This window comes from Rutilus rutilus (assembly GCF_951802725.1).
Source record: "Rutilus rutilus genome assembly, chromosome: 2".
In the NCBI taxonomy this organism is placed as follows: Eukaryota; Metazoa; Chordata; class Actinopteri; order Cypriniformes; family Leuciscidae; genus Rutilus; species Rutilus rutilus.
The window spans coordinates 45973659-45994379 of NC_140210.1; the positions used below are offsets into that span (position 1 = coordinate 45973659).

The window sequence follows — 20721 nt, forward strand, 5'->3', positions numbered from 1 at the left end:
CACCCATGAACTCACACAGCAAAAACTCCAGTGTTAAATGAACTCCCCTGGGAGTTTATTTGGCTCCACACTCAAGAGTGTTAAAGTTAATGAGATAATGAAGTGATTGATTGAGTGATGATTGACCATTATTGAAGACACCTGATGTTAACAAGCAGAATCACTGAAGGAGAAAAATCACAATTTTAGACACCGTTATGGAGATCAGTGTTCGATTTAGTTGGGCAGTTGACCTTCAAATGATTATCTTTAGATTTTGTTTGGCTGTTGATCTGAGTTATTACAGCCAGATGAACAAAAAGAAAAGTTGATCAGGTGGTGTTGGTTATATTTGAACATGATCATAATTTGATCTGAATCACTGAACTCAATTAGAGCCTAATCTCTGACTTAAATGTATATTGGTCATTACAACATCACAGTAATTCTACAGATTAAGTTCCAGATTTTTCAATATAATTAAAATTGTTTCTTAAAAGTTGTTCTGATAAAGAAAAAGAATTTTTTTTGTAAGGCACACACAGACATCAAGATTCAGTGTATGAATCTCAACAATGGTGACAGAAAGAATATTCAATTAGGAAAACAAGACAATTCAGATCATAATTTATTCATACCGCAATGCATGATGGGAGCCATGGATTGGGATCATGGTTTTGATTGGTGGCACCCAGAATGCACTGCAACATGCTTTATTATTGTCACTATTGTTGAGAATCACAGGCTGATTCTTGGTGTCAGTGTGTCCAAATATTGTAATTTTTCAAAGTATTTTGTTCAGAACAACTTTCAAGAAATCTTTCTGATTACATTGAAAATGATTAACATGGCATAATATTAGAATCACAGGCAGCTATAATCAACAAGGTAAACTTAACTCTCTAAATGAGTTTTGTGATTCAGGTCAAATTATGATTATGTCAAAACATAACCAACACCACCTGATCAACATTTCTCTTTGTTCATCTGAGAGTTATAACTCAGATACAACAGCCAAACAAAATCTAAAGTTATTAGTTTAATGGTCAAGAGCCCAACTAAAGCAAACACTGATCACCATAATGGCAACTTAAAAAAGAGATTTTCTCCTTCAGTAATTCTGCTTGTTAACATCAGGTGTTTTCAATAATGCTCAATCATCACTCAAACAATCACTTAATTATCTCATTAACTTTAACACTCTTGAGTCTGGAGCCAAATAAACTCACAGGAGAGTTCATTTAACACTGGAGTTTTTGCTGTGTGAGTTCATGGGTGGAATAAACATATGGCAGGACTTTTACTTTCTGACCCCTGGAATCTCCACCTCTGCTCATCAGCACCGAAAACATGGAGATTTGTTTTCTTTTGGGGGGCATTTTGTTTGTGTTCAGGCTTTCTCAGTTGTCTTTAGGCGCGATGTTACGAGGACGCTGCTAATAAAGTTGCGAGCCTACACATTGGATTCACGTTTTTTCTTATATTTAAAAAATACCCCAGTTTTAATGCCGGTCATATCATTTCATTGTGTTGTATTTATCCGCCACACCTTAAAGGCCGGTCCGTGAAAATATTGTCTGATATTAAATCGGTCCATGGCACAAAAAAGGTTAGGGACCACTGTACTAGCCCATCAACAAGAACGCCAGGTAAGCATTGTTGTTGTATCCATTGCTGCTTTTTAGCTCTCGCCAACGAGTGAAAGCCTGACCGAGTGAGACTCTTGTCCGGTTCCTCACGCAGTCAGTTTCTCCTTTTCTTTTCCTTGACTCTTCCGACCGCGTTTTCTTTGTCGACCCTGCTATGATTCACTTCTGAAATGCGTGCTAGTGTCTTCATAGAGGCTGCTTCATATGATCTTGATGTATGTGACGTTGTGCCGTAAAGCAAGTCGTGATTCTCGCGAGATTTGTCAGGGCGCCACCTCTCAAACTTGCATTGCTGGTTTTTCCAGCTAACAAGTTTCCAGCTAACAAGTGCTTTTATTTACATTTATTCAGTTAGCAGATTAAACTACATCAGAGATGAAAACCCAACAATAGTGAATAGTCATTTATTTGTTTGTCTTTTGTGCAAATTCAATGGAATTGGACTTTCATAAAAAATATACATGTTGTAAATAAATTAATGTATCACAACTGTTTGTCTGTTTTTAATCAGAGGTTGAAGTCTTCATGGTTGGACCCAATGTCACCTTAGATAAAATCCCTCGACTTGACACAACAAATTCTTCTGTGGACATCGATCTCATTGGGATCGCCAAGAACAACAATGAAGGTATGTGAAATGTTTCTGTAGGATTTTAAAAAAAAAACTTAGGAAGAGAAATCATACCATTACCACTAAGCCATATTTGCTTATTTTTATTTATTTATTTGTTTTATTTAGATTGCTTTTGTTATTGTTGTGTATTGTATGCAAGCTTCTGTTTCTGTCACACAGGATCAGCTGCTGTGGCTTTCATGAGTTATAACACAATGGAGAATCTACTGAAGCCAGACTTCTTCAACACATCAAATGACACGATTAAAACCATGATGTCTACTGTGATCTCAGCTACTCTTCCCAAAACCACCAACACTAAACTCACCAAACCAGTCAACTTCACCCTCAAACACATCAGAGTGAGACTGAAATGTGTTTTTGTCCAAGCTGAGAACTGATGAACATCTGAAAACATCTAATATTCCAGTGTTGTTATATTTTCTGCATGTTCTTTCTTCTTTTTGCAGGAGTTTGACCCCAACGGTTCTCTGTCCTGTGTGTACTGGAATATCAGCGAGTGGATTGTAGATGGTTGTTCTGTTTTAGAGACCAACAGCAGCTACACTGTGTGTTCCTGTGTTCATCTGTCCACATTCGCTCTCATCATGCAAACCAGCCGCCCATCAGAGGTACGAAAACATTTATAGTGAGCACTGAAGAACAGCACAGATTTGGCACTCATGTACTCTGACATGTTTTCTCAGAGCGACTCACTGCTGGACCTGTTGAATTTGGTGTGTGTGATCGTGGGGCTGGTGTTCTTCAGTTTGGCCCTGTTGACCTTTGCCCTTTGTCAGTGGAGTCCTGGAGTGAATAATGTGGCTCGAATCAACCTCTGCATCAGTCTTCTGTTGGCTCACCTTCTGTTCCTGCTCACACAACAGTTCCTGAGCCTCATACGCCCTCATCAGGTGAGAATGATGAAGGAGCCCTACAGCTCAGCACAGTCTCACTGAGAATCATCATAACCGTCTCTCATGATCTCCAGGTGTTGTGTGCCGTGATATCAGGTGTGCTGCACTTCCTCTTTCTCTCCGGCTTTGTGTGGATGTTCATTGAAGCTGTGCTGCTCTTCATCTGTGTAAAGAACCTATCACAGATCAGCTCCAAAAAGAGGGAGGTGCTTAGCAGTGGATACCTATGTGTGATTGGATATACGATTGCTCTGGTTGTGGTGGCCGTGTCTGTCGGGCTGCTTCCTGAAGGATACGGCAGCAAACAGTGAGTTTGTGTTGTGGTTGTTGAAAGTCAATTTGATACAAGCAAATAAGGCAGCTCTGGGCTTTTTTGACATTTCTGCCATCTGATATAATAAACACAGGACATTTAGCAGTTTTATATTAACACTGCTCAGTGTTTATATGAGTCCACACTCAGAGTGTTATTAGTAACACTGAAGCAGTGTTCAAGTTAATTAGGTAATTAAGGGATTCATTGAGTGATGATTGAGAATTAGAGATGAACACTGGCTGTTAACAAGCAGAATCACTGAAGGAAAGACAAACACAAGAACTACAACTGACTTCCAGCCACAGTCTTAGATTAAATCAACTGAAGATAAAAGAAGACATAAATCCTCCTCTGCTGAGATCTTGAGAGATTTAAACAACTCCACAAACAGCATTTTCACTTATTACTAACCAGACGGTCTTTATTTCTGTCAGATGTCTACAGAAGTTCTTGTTAATAATAGTTTGGTTTGTACTAGTGCTGTAGCGGTTCGTCGATGACGTCGACGCGTCGACGTCAAAATTACGTCGACGTCATATTTTTTGCGTCGACGCTTCTTTATTTATTATTTATTTATTTTTTTGCACCATTCCCGGAGGTACAGCTCGCCACACACACACCGCCCGCCGTGTTATTCTGACATGTTTTCTCCCTTTCTTTCCAAACCGCGACAAACGCCAGTCTCCTTTCTCTGCAGAATGCCATAAATCCGCTCAACCAATCACAGCGCACCATTCCACACATTGTAAACAGTAACGGTGGCGCTCTGACACCCGACATCCTAGTTTTCCTTATCTACTTTGCACTTTTTGATCAACAAACAAACAAAAAAATTAATACATTTGACGGCATTGATGAACCTGTGGTGGATTCTGCCGTAGGGAAGAAACGTAAGCCATCGAAATCTAATCATTTACGTGAGGAGATTAAGATGAGGCACGCGGGAGGAAGAGAAATGCCGACTGTTGCTTGTTCTCACACGACAGCGTCAAACTTCTGTCGAATGCTGACACGTTAACCCCAGGGGATCTTTTAAAAAACGTTCAATTCTTGTACTCAAAGTCAACGAAAACCGAGCAGGACCTAAGCCATTTTACAGCTGATCGCCGTCAAAAAAGAAGGTCGCCGTCGTTCAGAAGGTATTTCTTAGCGATGGCTGATTGAATGTAGCCTATGTTTAGTCCAGATTAGTATTGACCGAGTTCAGAGGCTGTCATATGTGGATCAACTTACTTTGTTGTGTATTTTCAACAGTTTCAATGTGAAAAATAACTTTTATATTGATTCAATGGATTAATTGCATAAAAAAAAGGATTTATCACATTTATACTATATTATTCAGAAGTAAACAGTGTGTTTATGTCAGAATGTTTATTTTTAAACCACAACCTTCTAAGTGCTTCTTTTACCAATATATTTAACATATCTTTTGCATTTCTCATCCAAACAACGTCAAACTTGGCACTGCACTTACTCGTGCCCAGACAGCTGTCGAGTTTGAAATCCATCGGAGTAACGGTTCGACAGAGATATGCGAATAACAGACAGGATAAATAATTCCAATTAGTCGTTAGATTAGTCGACTAATCGATAAAATAATCGCCCGACTAATCGTTTAATTAATAATCGTTTACCCCAGCCCTAGTTTGTACTCACCGTTGTGCTGACCAGTGTTTGAGTTAGTTGGGCTCTTGAGTCTGGGTATTTATATATTTGTTTGTGGTCTTTTTAACTGTTTATCAAAACATCATTGTTGGAAAAGAAGCCATAAACAAAAATAAATATAATTTTCATCATCAAATAGATAAAAAAAAAAAAAAAAAAAAACATTACTGATTAAAAGTGGTTTTCTTTTTACTGTCAATACTGGTTTGCTAGATATCTGAGTTTTGATTTAAAAAAAGACACTGTAGGAAATAAATGCTTAGATGCACACAGGCATCAAGAATCAGCATAAGAATCTCAACAATGGTGACATACCTCATGCTGCAATGCATGCTGGGTGCAACCATAGTATAATACTCATGGCTTCCATCATGCATTGCGGCATGAAGTATGTCACCATTGTTGAGATTAACATGCTGATTCGTGATATGTGTGTATTGAGATTTTGTTACTTTTCAAAAAAGAGTATCAATGATGTGATACCCTTAACACATAATCTATATAATGAGAAACTAGTCTTTGATTGAAATCAGTAAATGAGACTATTACGTGATGATTACATCATCATTATGTCATCTGATCATGTTTTCTCTTACTATTCTTCCATAACAAACAAAGTTACAGCAGCCAGATAAAAAATATTGTTTAACAAAAATCAAGTGTCAAACTCCCCAACAAAAGCAAACACTAATCACCATAATGGTGATCTCAACCAGACCTTATTTTCAACAAATCATCAACATTTAAATCTCTATTTATAGTAATTGTATAGACATCTGACAGAAATAAAGTCAATCTGGTTAGTAATAAGTGAAGCTGGTAGGGCTGTAATCAACCAAACAAAATCTTGGTCGACTGAAGTCCTGAAATTTTCGACTGAAAATCGACTAAAAATGACGTTAGGAAAAATAAAACGTTAAATTAATTAGCTGCGCACTGTGCGCAGTACTTGGTAGCCTTGTTGTCCACCTAAATGAATTATAAATAAATATAAAAAAACTAGTAGGCTATTTGCAGTATATTAAATCGTTTTTGACCTAATTATTTTGCACTGAAATGAGTCTGACACATAAGTCTGTTGGCTCTGACAGCGTTGCATCACGTGCACCTGCGCAATATTATAGCCTATGATTTTTGAAAATAGTACTATGTTGTCAACTAGTGATATCATCACAATAACTTTTGAGGAATATGCAACATAGGAGCTCAGCTTCACGGCTGAGACACAAATAGAAAAGCTTTTACTCTTAAACACAAAAGGCACGTCCACTTTAATAAAAAAAAGAATATTTATTAAACAAAACAGATCAAGTAATAATATTCAGCAAACCTTCTAGTAGCCTACTTTCTTCAATCTGTCTCTCTTCTCCAGTGGGTTGGGCTAATCCAAAAGAAGTGAAAACAAGGGGGTGTTCTGAAGACAGACTGTTACCTGTGAAACAGGGGTGCTCTGAAAACACCCCCATTAGCAATTAGTGCTTTCCACCTGAACGCTGAAAAACTAATGAAATGAACGCTGCAAAACTAATGAAATGAAAGCGACAAAAAATGTTGGTCGAGCCAGAATGTATCGACCAATGATCGACTAATCGACTGTGAGATTACAGCCCTAGAAGCTGGTAATGATGTTTGTGGAGTTGTTTAATCCTCCTCTGCTGAGATCTTGAGAGATTTAATGTTTCTTTTTCTGTTCTTCTTTCTCTTTCCTTTGGTGACTGTTTGTTAACAGCAGGTGCTTGCCAATAATTCTCAATCATCACTTAATAATTCACTTAATTATCTCATTAACTTCAACACTGATTCAGTGTTACTTTAAGGCCCCGTTTACACTTACAGTGGGTACAGAAAGTATTCAGACCCCTTTAAATTGTTGACTTTTGTTATATTGCAGCCATTTGCTAAAATCATTTAAGTTCATTTTTTTCCTCATTATTGTACACACAGCACCCCATACTGACAGAAAAACACAGAATTGTTGACATTTTTAAACATTTATTAAAAAAGAAAAACTGAAATATCACATGGTCCTAAGTATTCAGACCATTTGTTCAGTATTTAGTAGAAGCACCCTTTTGATCTAATACAGCCATGAGTCTTTTTGGGAAAGATGCAACAAGTTTTTCACACCTGGATTTGGGTATCCTCTGCCATTCCTCCTTGCAGATCCTCTCCAGTTCTGTCAGGTTGGATGGTAAACGTTGGTGGACAGCCATTTTCAGGTCTCATCTCTCCAGAGATGCTCAATTGGGTTTAAGTCAGGGCTCTGGCTGGGCCATTCAAGAACAGTCACGGATTTGTTGTGAAGCCACTCCTTCGTTATTTTAGCTGTGTGCTTAGGGTCATTGTCTTGTTGGAAGGTGAACCTTCGGCCCAGTCTGAGGCCCAGAACACTCTGGAGAAGGTTTTCGTCCAGGATATCCCTGTACTTGGCCGCATTCATCTTTCCCTCGATTGCAACCAGTCGTCCTGTCCCTGCAGATGAAAAACACCCCCACAGCATGATGCTGCCACCACCATGCTTCACTGTTGAGACTGTATTGGACAGGTGATGAGCAGTGCCTGGTTTTCTTCACACATACCGCTTAGAATTAAGGCCAAAAAGTTCTATCTTGGTCTCATCAGACCAGAGAATCTTATTTATCACCATCTTGGAGTCCTTCAGGTGGGCTTTCATGTGTCTTGCACTGAGGAGAGGCTTCCGTCGGGCCACTCTGCCATAAAGCCCCGACTGGTGGATGGCTGCAGTGATGGTTGATTTACTACAACTTTCTCCCATCTCCCGACTGCATCTCTGGAGCTCAGCCACAGTGATCTTTGGGTTCTTCTTTACCTCTCTCACCAAGGCTCTTCACCCCCGATAGCTCAGTTTGGCCGGACGGCCAGCTCTAGGAAGGGTTCTGGTCGTCCCAAGCGTCTTCCATTTAAGGATTTTGGAGGCCACTGTGCTCTTAGGAACCTTAAGTGCAGCAGAATTTTTTTTGTAACCTTGGCCAGATCTGTGCCTTGCCACAATTCTGTCTCTGAGCTCTTCAGGCAGTTCCTTTGACCTCATGATTCTCATTTGCTCTGACATGCACTGTGAGCTGTAAGGTCTTATATAGACAGGTGTGTGGCGGCATTGGTGGCAAACCTCAGATACGACTAGCCGAGGAAAGGCTGCTCCAGGCGGGGTACATGAACGCCGAGCGCCCGGTCATCGCTGGATCAACTGGATAAAATTTTCATAAATCTTTAAATAAACCACAGATTTGACCTTTAAACAACTACATTCTCACCTGAAAAACTCTTAAAACTACATTTCATGATACAGAAACAGTAGTATTATATGTCAACTGTATTAAAAAATGGCGCTTCTTATGTTGTCATTCTCCGTGGCGCTGCCTTGTCAGCTGTCAATCAAGCTGTCAATCAAAGTTAACCACGCCCTTATTGTCATACATTTTATATCTAAATACGATCTAAACTAACGAGTTAGAAAAAAATTCACCCCCCTCACAGTTGTCAGGCACTCGGAAGCTATCGAAAAATACAATAAAAGTGGGACCAACCTGTAAAAACATGAATTTATGCTGTGAAAACGGACATTTTAACATGGGGGCTATGGAGATTTGCTCCCTTTTGGGACCTCCCTCTAGCGGATTTTCAATGTATTGCAGTTTTTCGCACTTCCGGGTAGGCTTCATTTTTCAGATGAGAATGTTGCCCCTTGGTTTTAAAGTGTATTCTTGTTTAACTGCATGTAGGCTAATCGTTTTTGTACTGTTAATACGTAAACATTTTACATTTTAGTGCTGTAAATACGTCAGTATTAAACGTTTCTGTGTGTATAAAACGTAAGTAAATGTATGTATGGTAGAATTACACTTTACGTAAAAATACACACATATTCTCATGAGATCACGTTGAACATTCTCAGTAAGTAAAGTGAAACTGTACTGTAAAAGGAAGCCTTTTTATTTCCATGGAATACTGGGATCTTACCCAATAATCTTTATTCTCTATTTATAATTATTGGGTAAGATCCCAGTAATACCATGGAAATAAACAAGGCTTCCTTTTACAGTACAGTTTCACTTTACTTACTGAGTAAATTGTCGTTTTTTCCCTGGTAACGTTGCAGGACATACGAGGTAAAAAAATTTGACTATATGGAAAAGGGAATGATCAAGTCATATGGTACAATTCCGGTAATACCATGGAAATAAACAAGGCTTCATTTTACAGTACAGTTTCACTCTACTTACTGAGTAAATTGTCATGTTTTCCTTGGTAACGTTGCAGGACATACAAGGTAAAATTTTTTGACTATATGGAAAAGGGAATGATCAAGTTATATGGTACAATTCCGGTAATACCATGGAAATAAACAAGGCTTCATTTTACAGTACAGTTGCACTTTACTTACTGAGTAAATTGTAAAAACATCTGCAAGAACATACCCAGTATTTAAGATGTGCCTTGACATTAGGGAAAACTGTTCCTGCGGGGTAGTTACCAGGTAAGTGTAAGGTAAATTATTTGATAAACCCTCTATAAATGGGTGTAGCAATGAACAACAACTATGTAAGACAAGGTAATTTATTGGAAACTACTGTCTTAATTTCAAGATAGTAATAAATAAACATGGACTGTTACCAACATAACCCTAGGATAACTACAAACCTAACTTGAATTGATGGGTAATACTGGAGGTGTTTCTAAAAATTGGCTGCCTACATTCTGAGGAAGTACACAATTAAATCCGAGTTATTACCCACCTAAACAGGTAACAAGTACAGAGTACTTTGTTGAGTTGATATTTAACAGTGGTGTTTTTTTTCCCTGGTAGTTTCTCTGTAATTGCATACTAATCACCTTAAGTAATTACACACTAAAATACTATAATTTACCATATGCTTACCAGGTAAAAACGTAGTAATTAGTTTGTAGTTTCTCTGCATTTACATACTTGTTACCTGTGGTAATTACCAATAACCAACTATAACTTACCCGGTAAATACCTAGTAATTAGTTTGTAGTTTCTCTGCATTTACATACTTGTTACCTGTGGTAATTACCAATACCCAACTATAACTTACCCGGTAAATACCTAGTAATTAGTTTGTAGTTTCTCTGCATTTACATACTTGTTACCTGTGGTAATTACCAATAACCAACTATAACTTACCATATATTTACCAGGTAAATACCTAGTAATTAGGGGACTGTAAAAGGAAGGGTTACCAAGAGATTGACATGCAAATATCCACGTTAAGGAACGCGAACGTGCTCATTACCTCAAACACAAAGCATCAAACTTCATCAGTCTCTGCTTTTCGTTGAGTTTGGAAGACACGCTGTGAGCTTAGTCAGCTTACATTGGATTTACCTCAGAAGAAGAAGAACGCGATTTAAAGACAAAAAAGATGTAAGGTAAGAAATGTATTCTGAATTATATTAGTTAATGTTATTGTTGCATAAACTAAGCAATATTGTTATGTTTAAGGATATTATGGAATTAATATTATGTCTGTACACAGCAAAATCCCCAGTGTTAAATTAACACTGCTCAGAGTTTATATGAGTCCACACTCAGAGTGTTATAAGTAACACTGAAGCAGTGTTAAAGTTAATGAGATAATTAAGTGATTAACTGTGTGATGATTGACCATTATTGAAGACACCTGATGTTAACAAGAAGAATCACTGAAGGAGAAAATTAATTTTTAAAATGGTCACCATTATGGTGATTGGTGTTTAGTTTGGTTGGGCTCTTGACCCTTACTTTATTAACTTTAAATTTTGTTTGGCTGTTGTAATTCAGTTACAATAACAGCCCAGATGAACAAAGAGTGATCTGAAGGTGTTGGTTGTGTTTTAACATAATCATTAGCTGGCCTGAATCACTGAACTCATTGCGAGCATAAATTCTGAGTTAAGTTTACCTTATGGATTATAGCAGCACTGTCCTTGTAGGGCATGCCATTTTTAGCCTCGTCAATGAAATCCAAATAATCAAAACAATTACAAAAAAAAAATATATATATATATTCTAAAAGGTATTTTTGTGAGGGCACACACAGACATCAAGAATTTGTGTATGAATCTCAACAATGGTGACAAACAGATCAACTCAGGAACATAAGCTCATTATTTATTCATGCAGCAATGCATGATGGGATCCATTAATGTGTCTTGATTGGTGGAACCCACAATGCACTGCAACATGCTTTATAATTGTCACCATTGTTGAGATTCACAGGCTGATTCATGATGTCTGTGTCTACAAACAATATTAAGTTTTTTGAATGTGGACAAGTTTTAAGAGATTATTTGGATTACATTGTAAAAGTTAAAAGTAGTATCCTTTTCAAGGACAGAGCTGTTATAATTACTAAAGTAAATATAACTCATATATTGGGTTCTATATGAGTTCAGTGATTCAGGTTAATTGGTTGTGAAATAATGATTATGTTAAAACACAACCAACACCATCAAACCACCTTTTCTCATAGTTGATCTTGTTGTTATAACTCAGGTACAACAGCCAAACAAAATCTAAAGTCAATAATTTAAGGGTCAAGAGCCCAACTAAAGCAAACACTCATCACCATAATGGTAACATACCAATTACGTTTTTCTCCTTCAGTGATTCTGCTTGTTAACATCAGGTGTCTTCAATAATGCTCAATCACCACACAATTAATCACTTAATTATCTCATTAACTTTAACACTGCTTCAGTGTTACTTATAACACCCTGAGTGTGGACTCATATAAACTCTGAGCAGTGTTAATTTAACACTGAGGATTTTGCTGTGTACAATGTTATGATTGTACTGTACAATTAAATACAATCGATGCTTAGTCTGCAGTCTGAATTCACTTTACCTCAGAGCGTCCGTTAACTGAATGAATTGAGAATATCACCTGAAAATCCCATAACATCAGCAATTTTCATTCAAGCAGCTGATTTCTGTAAATGAATGTAAAACTGAATGTATATTGCAGCACAGGGTGAAGTCAGTATTTTACAACAATTTGAGACAAGGTATACTTATAGAGAATAATGTGTTCGAATTTTAAAGACGTGGCGCTGCGCTTCTCGTCTGGTGTGCGACCCCCTTTAGACATTCGGAAATATAGTAGGCTAATTCTTACATTAACTGATTTGTTAAACACAAACACAGATTTGGTAACCTCCTACTGTCATGCTTTCCGTCTATCAGCCTATGCTATTTGGATCTTTATCTCTGCCTACACTCAACAACATCTCTACACTAAATTAAAGGCCTGTCTCATATAGACGTTTGTCTCAGATACAAGCCGGTGCAGTTCGGCGATTTGGGAAAATAAAACCCTGGGCTATTATTTGAAGTTTTACGGTATTATGTTTTTCTCTAAACAGGTGCTGGATTAAAATGGAAAAAGGGGTTATCTGGAGTTTTCTGGGTCCTGTTTGTGTCATACTAGCAGTAAGCACATTTCTTATTTCTAATGATTTTAATTTATATTAAAGGAAAAAAGAGGTGATTAATTATTCTTTTGTACTTTTCAGTTAAACATGATTCTCTTCATCAACATCATCATCAATCTGATCTCAACTCTCAAAAATCTGAATGCTGAAGTTTCACAGATGAAACAAACCAAGTAATAAACATTCAGATTTGAACACTCCATATTATAGGGCTGGGCGATTTAAATCGCGATATTGTTATGCGCATCTCATCAGTAATGCCGGTTCCTTGATTAGTAGTAAATCGCCATCACCTGCTTTCAGATGAAGCGGCATTTACTACAAAGAGCCGTAGTTAACTGACAAGCTGAGCCAAATCACATCAATATCGCGGACGTATCGCCAACGATATTTAATGCGATATGGCTCAGCTTGTCAGTTAACTACGGCTCTTTGTATACAGCAAAATCTCCAGTGTTAAATTAACACCCCTGGGAGAGTATGAGTCCACACTCAAGAGTGTTTACGTTAATGAGATAACTAAGTGATTAATTTAGTGATGATTGAGCATTATTGAAGACACCTGATGTTAACAAGTAGAATCACTGAAGGAGAAAATCGCAAATTGTAAGTTACCATTATTGTGATGGGTAGTTGCTTTAGTTGGGCTCTGACCCTTTCATGTGTACTTTAGATTTTGTTTGGCGGTTGTATCTGAGTTAAAACTGCCAGTTGAACAAAGAAATAAAGTGATCTTTGTTGGTTATATTATGACAATCATCATTTGAACTTGATCATTGAACTCATTAAGATCTTTCTTTCTGACTTCGATTTATGTTGTTGGTTACAGCATAACTGTGAATCTGAATAAATGGCCAGAATTTTTTATATAAAGGATTTCTTAAAACTTGTTTAAACAAAAAAAATAATTATTTTAGGCACACACAGATGTCAAGATTCAGTCTATGCATCTCAACAATGGTGAGGAGCAGAATATTCAATGAGGAAAAGTAAATTACATAGACAATTCAGATCATAATTTATTCATACCGCAATGCATGATGGGAGCCATTAATGAGTTGTGATTGGTGGCAGCCACTGCAACATGCTTTATTATTGTCACCACCATTGTTGAGATTCACAGGCTGATTATTGATGTCTGAACGTCTCTTTGATTAGAGCAATGTTTATTAAATATTTTGAATTATAAGTAAAGTACTGATATTCATAGGCTGAAGAATCACAAAACTGCTGCTAACAAGTTAAACCAAACTATCTTAATATGTTTCACTTTTCAGATCACAGTATGATTATGTGAAAACATAACCAACACTATAAGATAACATTTTACTTTGTTCATTTAACTGTTATAAATCAATAACAGCAGACAAACAACAGTAAATATTAGAGTAAACGTATAATGGTTTAGAGCCCTACTAAAGCAAACACCCATCACCTTAATGGTAACTTACAATTTGTGCTTTTCTTCTTCAGTGATTCTGCTTGTTAACATCAGGTGTCTTCAATAATGCTCAATCATCACTAAACTAATCACTTAATTATCTTCTCAGCCCTAAATGCCGCTCCATCTGAAAGCAGGTGATGGTGATTTACTACTAAATCAAGGAACCGGCTTTACTGACGAGATGCGCATAACAATATCGCGATTTAAATCGCCCAGCCCTACTCCATAACATAATATCTATTTAAGAAATAAATCATCATCATCTTCTTCCGCTTATCCGGGGCCGGGTCGCGGGGGCAGCAGTCTAAGCAGAGATGCCCAGACTTCCTTCTCCCTAAACACTTCCTTCAGCACTTCCGGGGGGACACCAAGGCGTTCTCAGGCCAGCTGGGAGACATAATCCCTCCAGAGTGTCCTAGGCCTTCCCCTCCCCGGGAGGGTGTCCAGGAGGTATCCGGAGCCACTTCAGCTGGCCCCTCTCGATGTGGAGGAGCAGCGGCTCTACTCTGAGCTCCTCCCGAGTGACCGAGCTCCTCACCCTATCTCTAAGGCAGCGCCTAGCCACCATGCAGATAAAACTCATTTTGGTCACCTGCATCCGGGATCTTGTCCTTTCGGACATGACCCACAGCTCATGACCATAGGTGAGAGTAGGAACGTAGATTGACTGGAGAGCTTCGTCTTGCAGCTCAGCTCTTTCTTCACCATGACAGACCGCATTACTGCAGAAGCTGCACCGATCCGTCTGTCAATCTCCCGTTCCATCCTTCCCTCACTCGTGAACAATACCCCAAGATACTTGAACTCCTCCACTTGAGGCAGGAACTCTCCACCAACCTGAAGTGGGCAAGCCACCCTTTTCCGACTGAGAACCATGGCCTCGGATTTGGAGGTGCTGATTCTCATCCCAGCCGCTTCACACTCGGCTGCAAACCATCCCAGTGCATGCTGAAGATCCTGGTCTGATAGGGCCAACACGACAACATCATCCGCTAAAAGCAGAGACAAAATCATGTGGTCCCTAAACCTGACACCCTCCGGCCCCTGGCTGCGCCTAGAAATTCTGTCCATTTGCTCATTTATTTACTTTAGATGATTAATATTATATGTAAATGATATGTAACAGTGCTCTGTTTATAAGAAAAGTTAAATAAAAACACAGTTAAAAAAAAGAAAAAAAGAAAGAAATTCTGTCCATAAAAATTATGAACAGACCCGGTGACAAAGGCAAGCCCTGCCAGAGTCCAACATGCACTGGGAACAAGTCTGACTTACTGCCAGCAATGCAAACCAAGCTCCTGCTCCGGTTGTACAGGGACCGGAAAGCCCTTATAGCAAAGGGTCCCGGACCTTAAACTCCCACAGGACGCCGCGAGGGACACAGTCGAATGCCTTCTCCAAATCCACAAAGCACAAGTGGATTGATTGGGCAAACTCCCATGAACCCTCCAGCATCCTGGAGAGGGTATAAAGCTGGTCCACTGGTCCTGGGACGAAAACGGCAGTGTTCCTCCTGAATCCCCCTTAAAAAGAGGGACCACCACCCCGGTCTGCCAGCCCAAAGGTACTGTCCCCGACCGCCACGAGATGTTGCAGAGGCGTGTCAGCCAAGACATTCCCTTGAGGTACTCAGGGCGGATCTCATCCACCCCAGGTGCCTTGCCACCGAGGAGCTTCTTGACTACCTCGGTGACTTCAGCTTGGGTGATGGACGAGTCCACCTCTGAGCCCTCGGTCTCTGTTTCCTCAATAGAATATGTGTCGGTGGGATTGAGGAGATCCTTGAAGTATTCTGTCCACCGTCCGACGATATCCCCAGTTGAGGTCAACAGCTGCCCACCTCCACTGTAAACGGTGTTGGTAGGGCACTTCTTCCCTCTCCTGAGGCGCCGGACGGTTTGACAGAACCGACAGAACCGAGTCTCTTCAAGGCCAACCGGTAGTCCTTCTCCATGGCCTCACCGAACTCCTCCCAGGCCCGATTTTTTTTGCCTCCACAACCACCCGGGCTGCAGTCTGCTTGGCCTGCCGGTACCCCTCGGCTGCCTCAGGAGTCCCACAAGACAGCCAGGCCTGATAGGACTCCTTCTTCAGTTTGACGGCATCCCTTACTTCCAGTGTCCACCACTGGGTTCGGGGATGGCTGCTTGACAGGCACCGGAGCCCTTACGGCCACATCTCAAAGAGGCCGCGTCGACAATGGAGGTGGAGAACATGGTCCACTCGGACTCAATATCTCCAGACTCCCTCGTGATCCGGTCAAAGCTCCACCGGAGGTGGGAGTTGAAGATCTCTCTGACAGGGGAATCGGCCAAACGTTCTCAAGTCAAGTCAAGTCATCTTCAATTATATAGCGCTTTTAACAGTGTAGATTGTTCCAAAGCGGCTTTACAGTGATAATAGGAAATTAAAGTAACAGAGATTGTTTTGGCTTTATAGCAGCTCTAGAATAAAGTTATTGTCCAGCTAAATTTAGTTTTGATTGATTCAATGTCTGATGATTCAATGATGTCTGGCCTTAAAATATATAATATATATTGTTTATCGCTTACGCGTAGCCACGTGAACCGGAATTATCCCGACAACGCTTTATCTGTAGAGAAGTTAAGGGAGGGGACTTCACAGGGGAGAGACTAGTTGACACTTCAGGACTGTGCTGTCGTCGCGTCCAGGCGCAGGTCCTTCATCAGATCTGGATACGGCCTGGATCCCAACACAGTATGTTTGGGTCTGCCGAGTCTGTCCAGCATCCTCCCCCGCCATTGGATCCAACTCTCCACCAGGTGGTGATCAGTTGACAGCTCCACCCTTCTCTTCACCCGATTGTCCAAGACATATGGCCGGAGGTCGGATGAAACGACCACAAAGTCGATCATCAACCTCCGGCCTAAGGTGTCCTGGTGCCATGTGCACTGATGCTTGAACATGATGTTGGTTATGGACAAGCTGTAACTAGCACTGAAGTCCAATAACAGAACACTGCTTGGGTTCAGATCAGGGGGCCGTTCCTCCCAATCACGCCCCTCCAGGTGTCACTGTCGCTGGCCACGTGGGCGTTGAATCCCCCAGTAGGTCCCTCCTGCTTGTGGTGAGCCCACGGGAGGGCAAATAAATAAATATCTATTAATTTTATTTCTTTCTCAGCAGGATTATGACATTTAAATCACTGGCTCAGTTTGTGGTTCTTGGTTGCTCCTGGTTTCTGGGTTTCTTCACTAATGGCAGGAAGGAGCTAGAGATCCTCTTCCTGATCTTGAACTCCCAGCAGGGAACCTTCATCTTCCTGGTCTATTGTGTCCTTAATAATGAGGTCAGATATCACTCATTCTTACCACCATATTCCATGTCAAAATATATGTGTATATGAAATAACTGAATTACAACTGTTTCAATGCAGGTCCTCCCAGTCAACACGTTGATCTTACAGTGATTTCACCATGTGGTCACAACGTCGGCAATCTGAATTCACAGTGATCTAAAAGTGTAACCTCACAGCGCTCTCACTGTGTGCTCATACTATGGCCACAATATGAGCTCATCCCAGCTAGAAATGTTATTGGTTTATGAATGGTTTGAGACTATTATGTTATGGTCTTGTAATGTTTTCTATAGGTAATTTTATTTTTGTTACCAGAATGTTCGCATAAAAGGTAGGATAACACTCTCTAAAAATGTTTTTTTTTTTTTTTTTGTGATAACATTGATTGACATTATCCCCTAACATTCTAACGTTTTAGTGGGAAGTTTCCCAGCAGACAAAAGACTGAACCTCTTAAAATAATTTGTTTGAAAGTAATATTTTGGTTTGGTCACCATTGTGGAGGTCAGTGTTTGCTTTAGTTAGGCTCTTTGGTCTTGACTATTTGATGTTAGTTTTTCTCTGGTGCCATTTACCTTATTTCTGATGACCTTACTGCGTTTTGAATTATGGGTGGCATTTCCGGTTTGGGGAACTTCCATTAAAAAAGGCAGAAACAAATCATTTCAAATCATAAGGTTGCCCTACAAATAAAGCTGATCTGTCAGTTTGACTGGATGAGCTGTCAATTTTCCTTCATGATTTATTTTCATGAGAATAACGTTATACTTGGTATTTTAACGTGACATGTTATAACAAGAATATATTTGGCAAGAGCTCTTTTTTTCCCTCGTGATTATTTTCTTTTTTCCCTTTGCAATCCACTGTAAAAGTATGAAAAATGACAACATATACTGCACATTTGTGGTCTGTTCTTCCGAATTTAATTTATGATATATTCCATTAATAATTCACTGGAATGCACAAAGAATCTCTAGTTATTTTCCCTTAAATCCTCACGTCTCTTTCCAGGTTTGTTTTCACAGGTATATGCAACTTATAATCTGTCAAAATGATGGAAATCACTTTGAAATATTATCACGTAATGCTGAAGTTAATGATGTAGCGTCTGGACCAATCAGACACACACAAATTATTCATTTATTTAATGAATAATCCAGCAAACTCACTCTCCCAAATAAGGCCTGTGAAACGTTCCCCAAATGAAGCTAACACACTGGCAGGACGCAGTGTCTTGTTACAGGACACACACTGAGACTGGGTTTACAACCGAAAAGAATGTCCTGAGAGCTGTGACTCTCATTTAAATTCTTGCAGAGGAAGAGAAATAAAAACCCTGTTAATCCTATATATATATTCTATATATAACCACTTGATAAATGTGTAAACATGTATCTAATTTTCCCATCTCATGATTTTCCCTTTTATGTGGCGTTTGTATTCTTGTAAACTCAATTGGGTTAATGTTTCAGACTTTGCATATTATGGTTAACCAACATTATATGTGCGTCATGTTTGGTCTCTAAAAAATCCAATCTTCGTCTCCGATTTGTTAATTTACATTACATGTTGCTAACTTTGTGATGCATTAGTATTATAAGAATCTTAAAGATTCTTTTCTTAAACACCCAATGAAAGTACATATTCAAATGCCCTGCTAGAACACAAAGGGTCGTAAAATTTCCCTCCAAAGGGAAATCTTCTCATTGGCTCTTGGACCTCCAGAGGTTGTGCCATCTTCACGCTTTAAAGTCACTGATCAGCTTTTAGCTCTCTCTTAGTCCCTTTCTGAAATGATGACGTGAAGAAGAAGCCTCTAAGGACCCACCAAGCTTGTGCCAGGCTGCGGCCTTGTCTTTCCATTCACCAAAGATACTCTGAAAACCACTGGTTCTCTCTCATCAAGACCACATCAGCAAAGATCAACTGGAGCCTCAACAAATTGCATCAGGACATTTTAATTCAAATGGGCGAGACATGCAAGTATCAAACTTAGTCTCATTATTTGATACATTAAGTATCCTTACCCCTTTAAAGAAGGGCGTTTTAGAACTAAACTGATGGTTTGCCTCAAGGCTGTAGATCTGCTGACAAACAATGATTTCAAACAATGCTATAACTTCTTGCTTTCCTGTATTCTGCTTCAGCCCTCTTTCCCTTGGTAAACTGTATGCATGTATGTGTGTGTATGTTAGAGTAGTTTAAGTGTTTAGACTAGTCAATAAAATCTTGTTCATGTCACACGTAAAGTTGTCCTTGTCTCAAGCTCATAACTGGAGTCACTAATCATTTAGATTTTTGCTACTGCTCTTAGTAGTACTGTAAATTAAGAAAGACATTTCCCATGCCCCGGAAATGTACATTTCTTAGAGTTAATAAACAATTAATCCTGAGTGTTCACGGGACAAATAGGTTAATTGATTGTAATATTAATTTACGACAGATTAATTAATTATATTAACTAATTCAAATATTCATAATCAATTATAACCAGTTATTATTGATTATTAATATTTCATAGAGCTAATTTGCTACAATGAACATTTTTGATTAAGGCAACATAAGTTACATAATACAGATATACAGTATATTACTACAGGGATATTTGACCTGTCCGTCAATTTTTAACGTATTGCGTTTGTATTGCCTTTTCAATGATTGTTTACAGCTTAACGGAAGTTACACCCATAATTCGCACAAAGCATCATGGGGCGTAGGAATAAGGTGAATAAGTTTTTGTTATAGCAAGTCTATGACTATAGTTTAATCATCATAATACAGATTTTCTTATTTGAACACTGTTGGATGTCATGCTGTAGATACATTACTATATTCAGTTATATGAAATTAATAACACGCATAACTGTCTAGAACAGTGGTTCCCAAACCTGTACTGGAGTACCACCAACACTGCACGTTTTCTTTGTCTCCCTACTTAAACACACCTGATTCAACTCATCAGCTCAGTAACCTATGTGATAATGAGCTGATGAGTTGAATCAGGTGTGTTTGATTAGGGAGACAAAGAAAACGTGCAGTGTTGGGGGTACTCCAGGACAGGTTTGGGAACCACTGGTCTAGAAGAAATCAGCTGATCAGCATGATGATTGTATCTCTATTGTCATCATCAGGTAGTTGATGTCATTTGATCAAATTTCCTCTTACTGTTCTTGCCATAACAAACACTTACAGCAGCCAGAGAAAAAACTAACATTAAAACATTAAGAGTCAAACTGCCCAACTTAAGCAAACACCGATCACTATAATGGTGACATCCAACCAAACTATTAATTTCAATAAACCATCAACATCTAAACCTCTGTTAATCTCAATAAGGACTTTTGTACACATATCACAGAAGTAA

The 20721-nt window shown here is 39.1% G+C and overlaps 1 protein-coding gene across 1 annotated transcript in view; it reads left to right on the forward strand.

The window, feature by feature from the left end:
* LOC311279422 (putative adhesion G protein-coupled receptor E4P) overlaps positions 1-20721 on the forward strand; it is a gene marked incomplete at both ends in the record, with an annotated part of 49915 nt that overhangs the window by 3616 nt on the left and 25578 nt on the right. The window contains 8 exons of the mRNA XM_084390909.1: positions 2140-2256; positions 2422-2603; positions 2712-2873; positions 2949-3155; positions 3233-3465; positions 12526-12592; positions 12676-12767; positions 17186-17348. Of these exons, the coding sequence (XP_084247035.1) occupies positions 2140-2256; positions 2422-2603; positions 2712-2873; positions 2949-3155; positions 3233-3465; positions 12526-12592; positions 12676-12767; positions 17186-17348 (1223 nt within the window). The remainder of the gene's footprint in view (positions 1-2139; positions 2257-2421; positions 2604-2711; positions 2874-2948; positions 3156-3232; positions 3466-12525; positions 12593-12675; positions 12768-17185; positions 17349-20721) is intronic.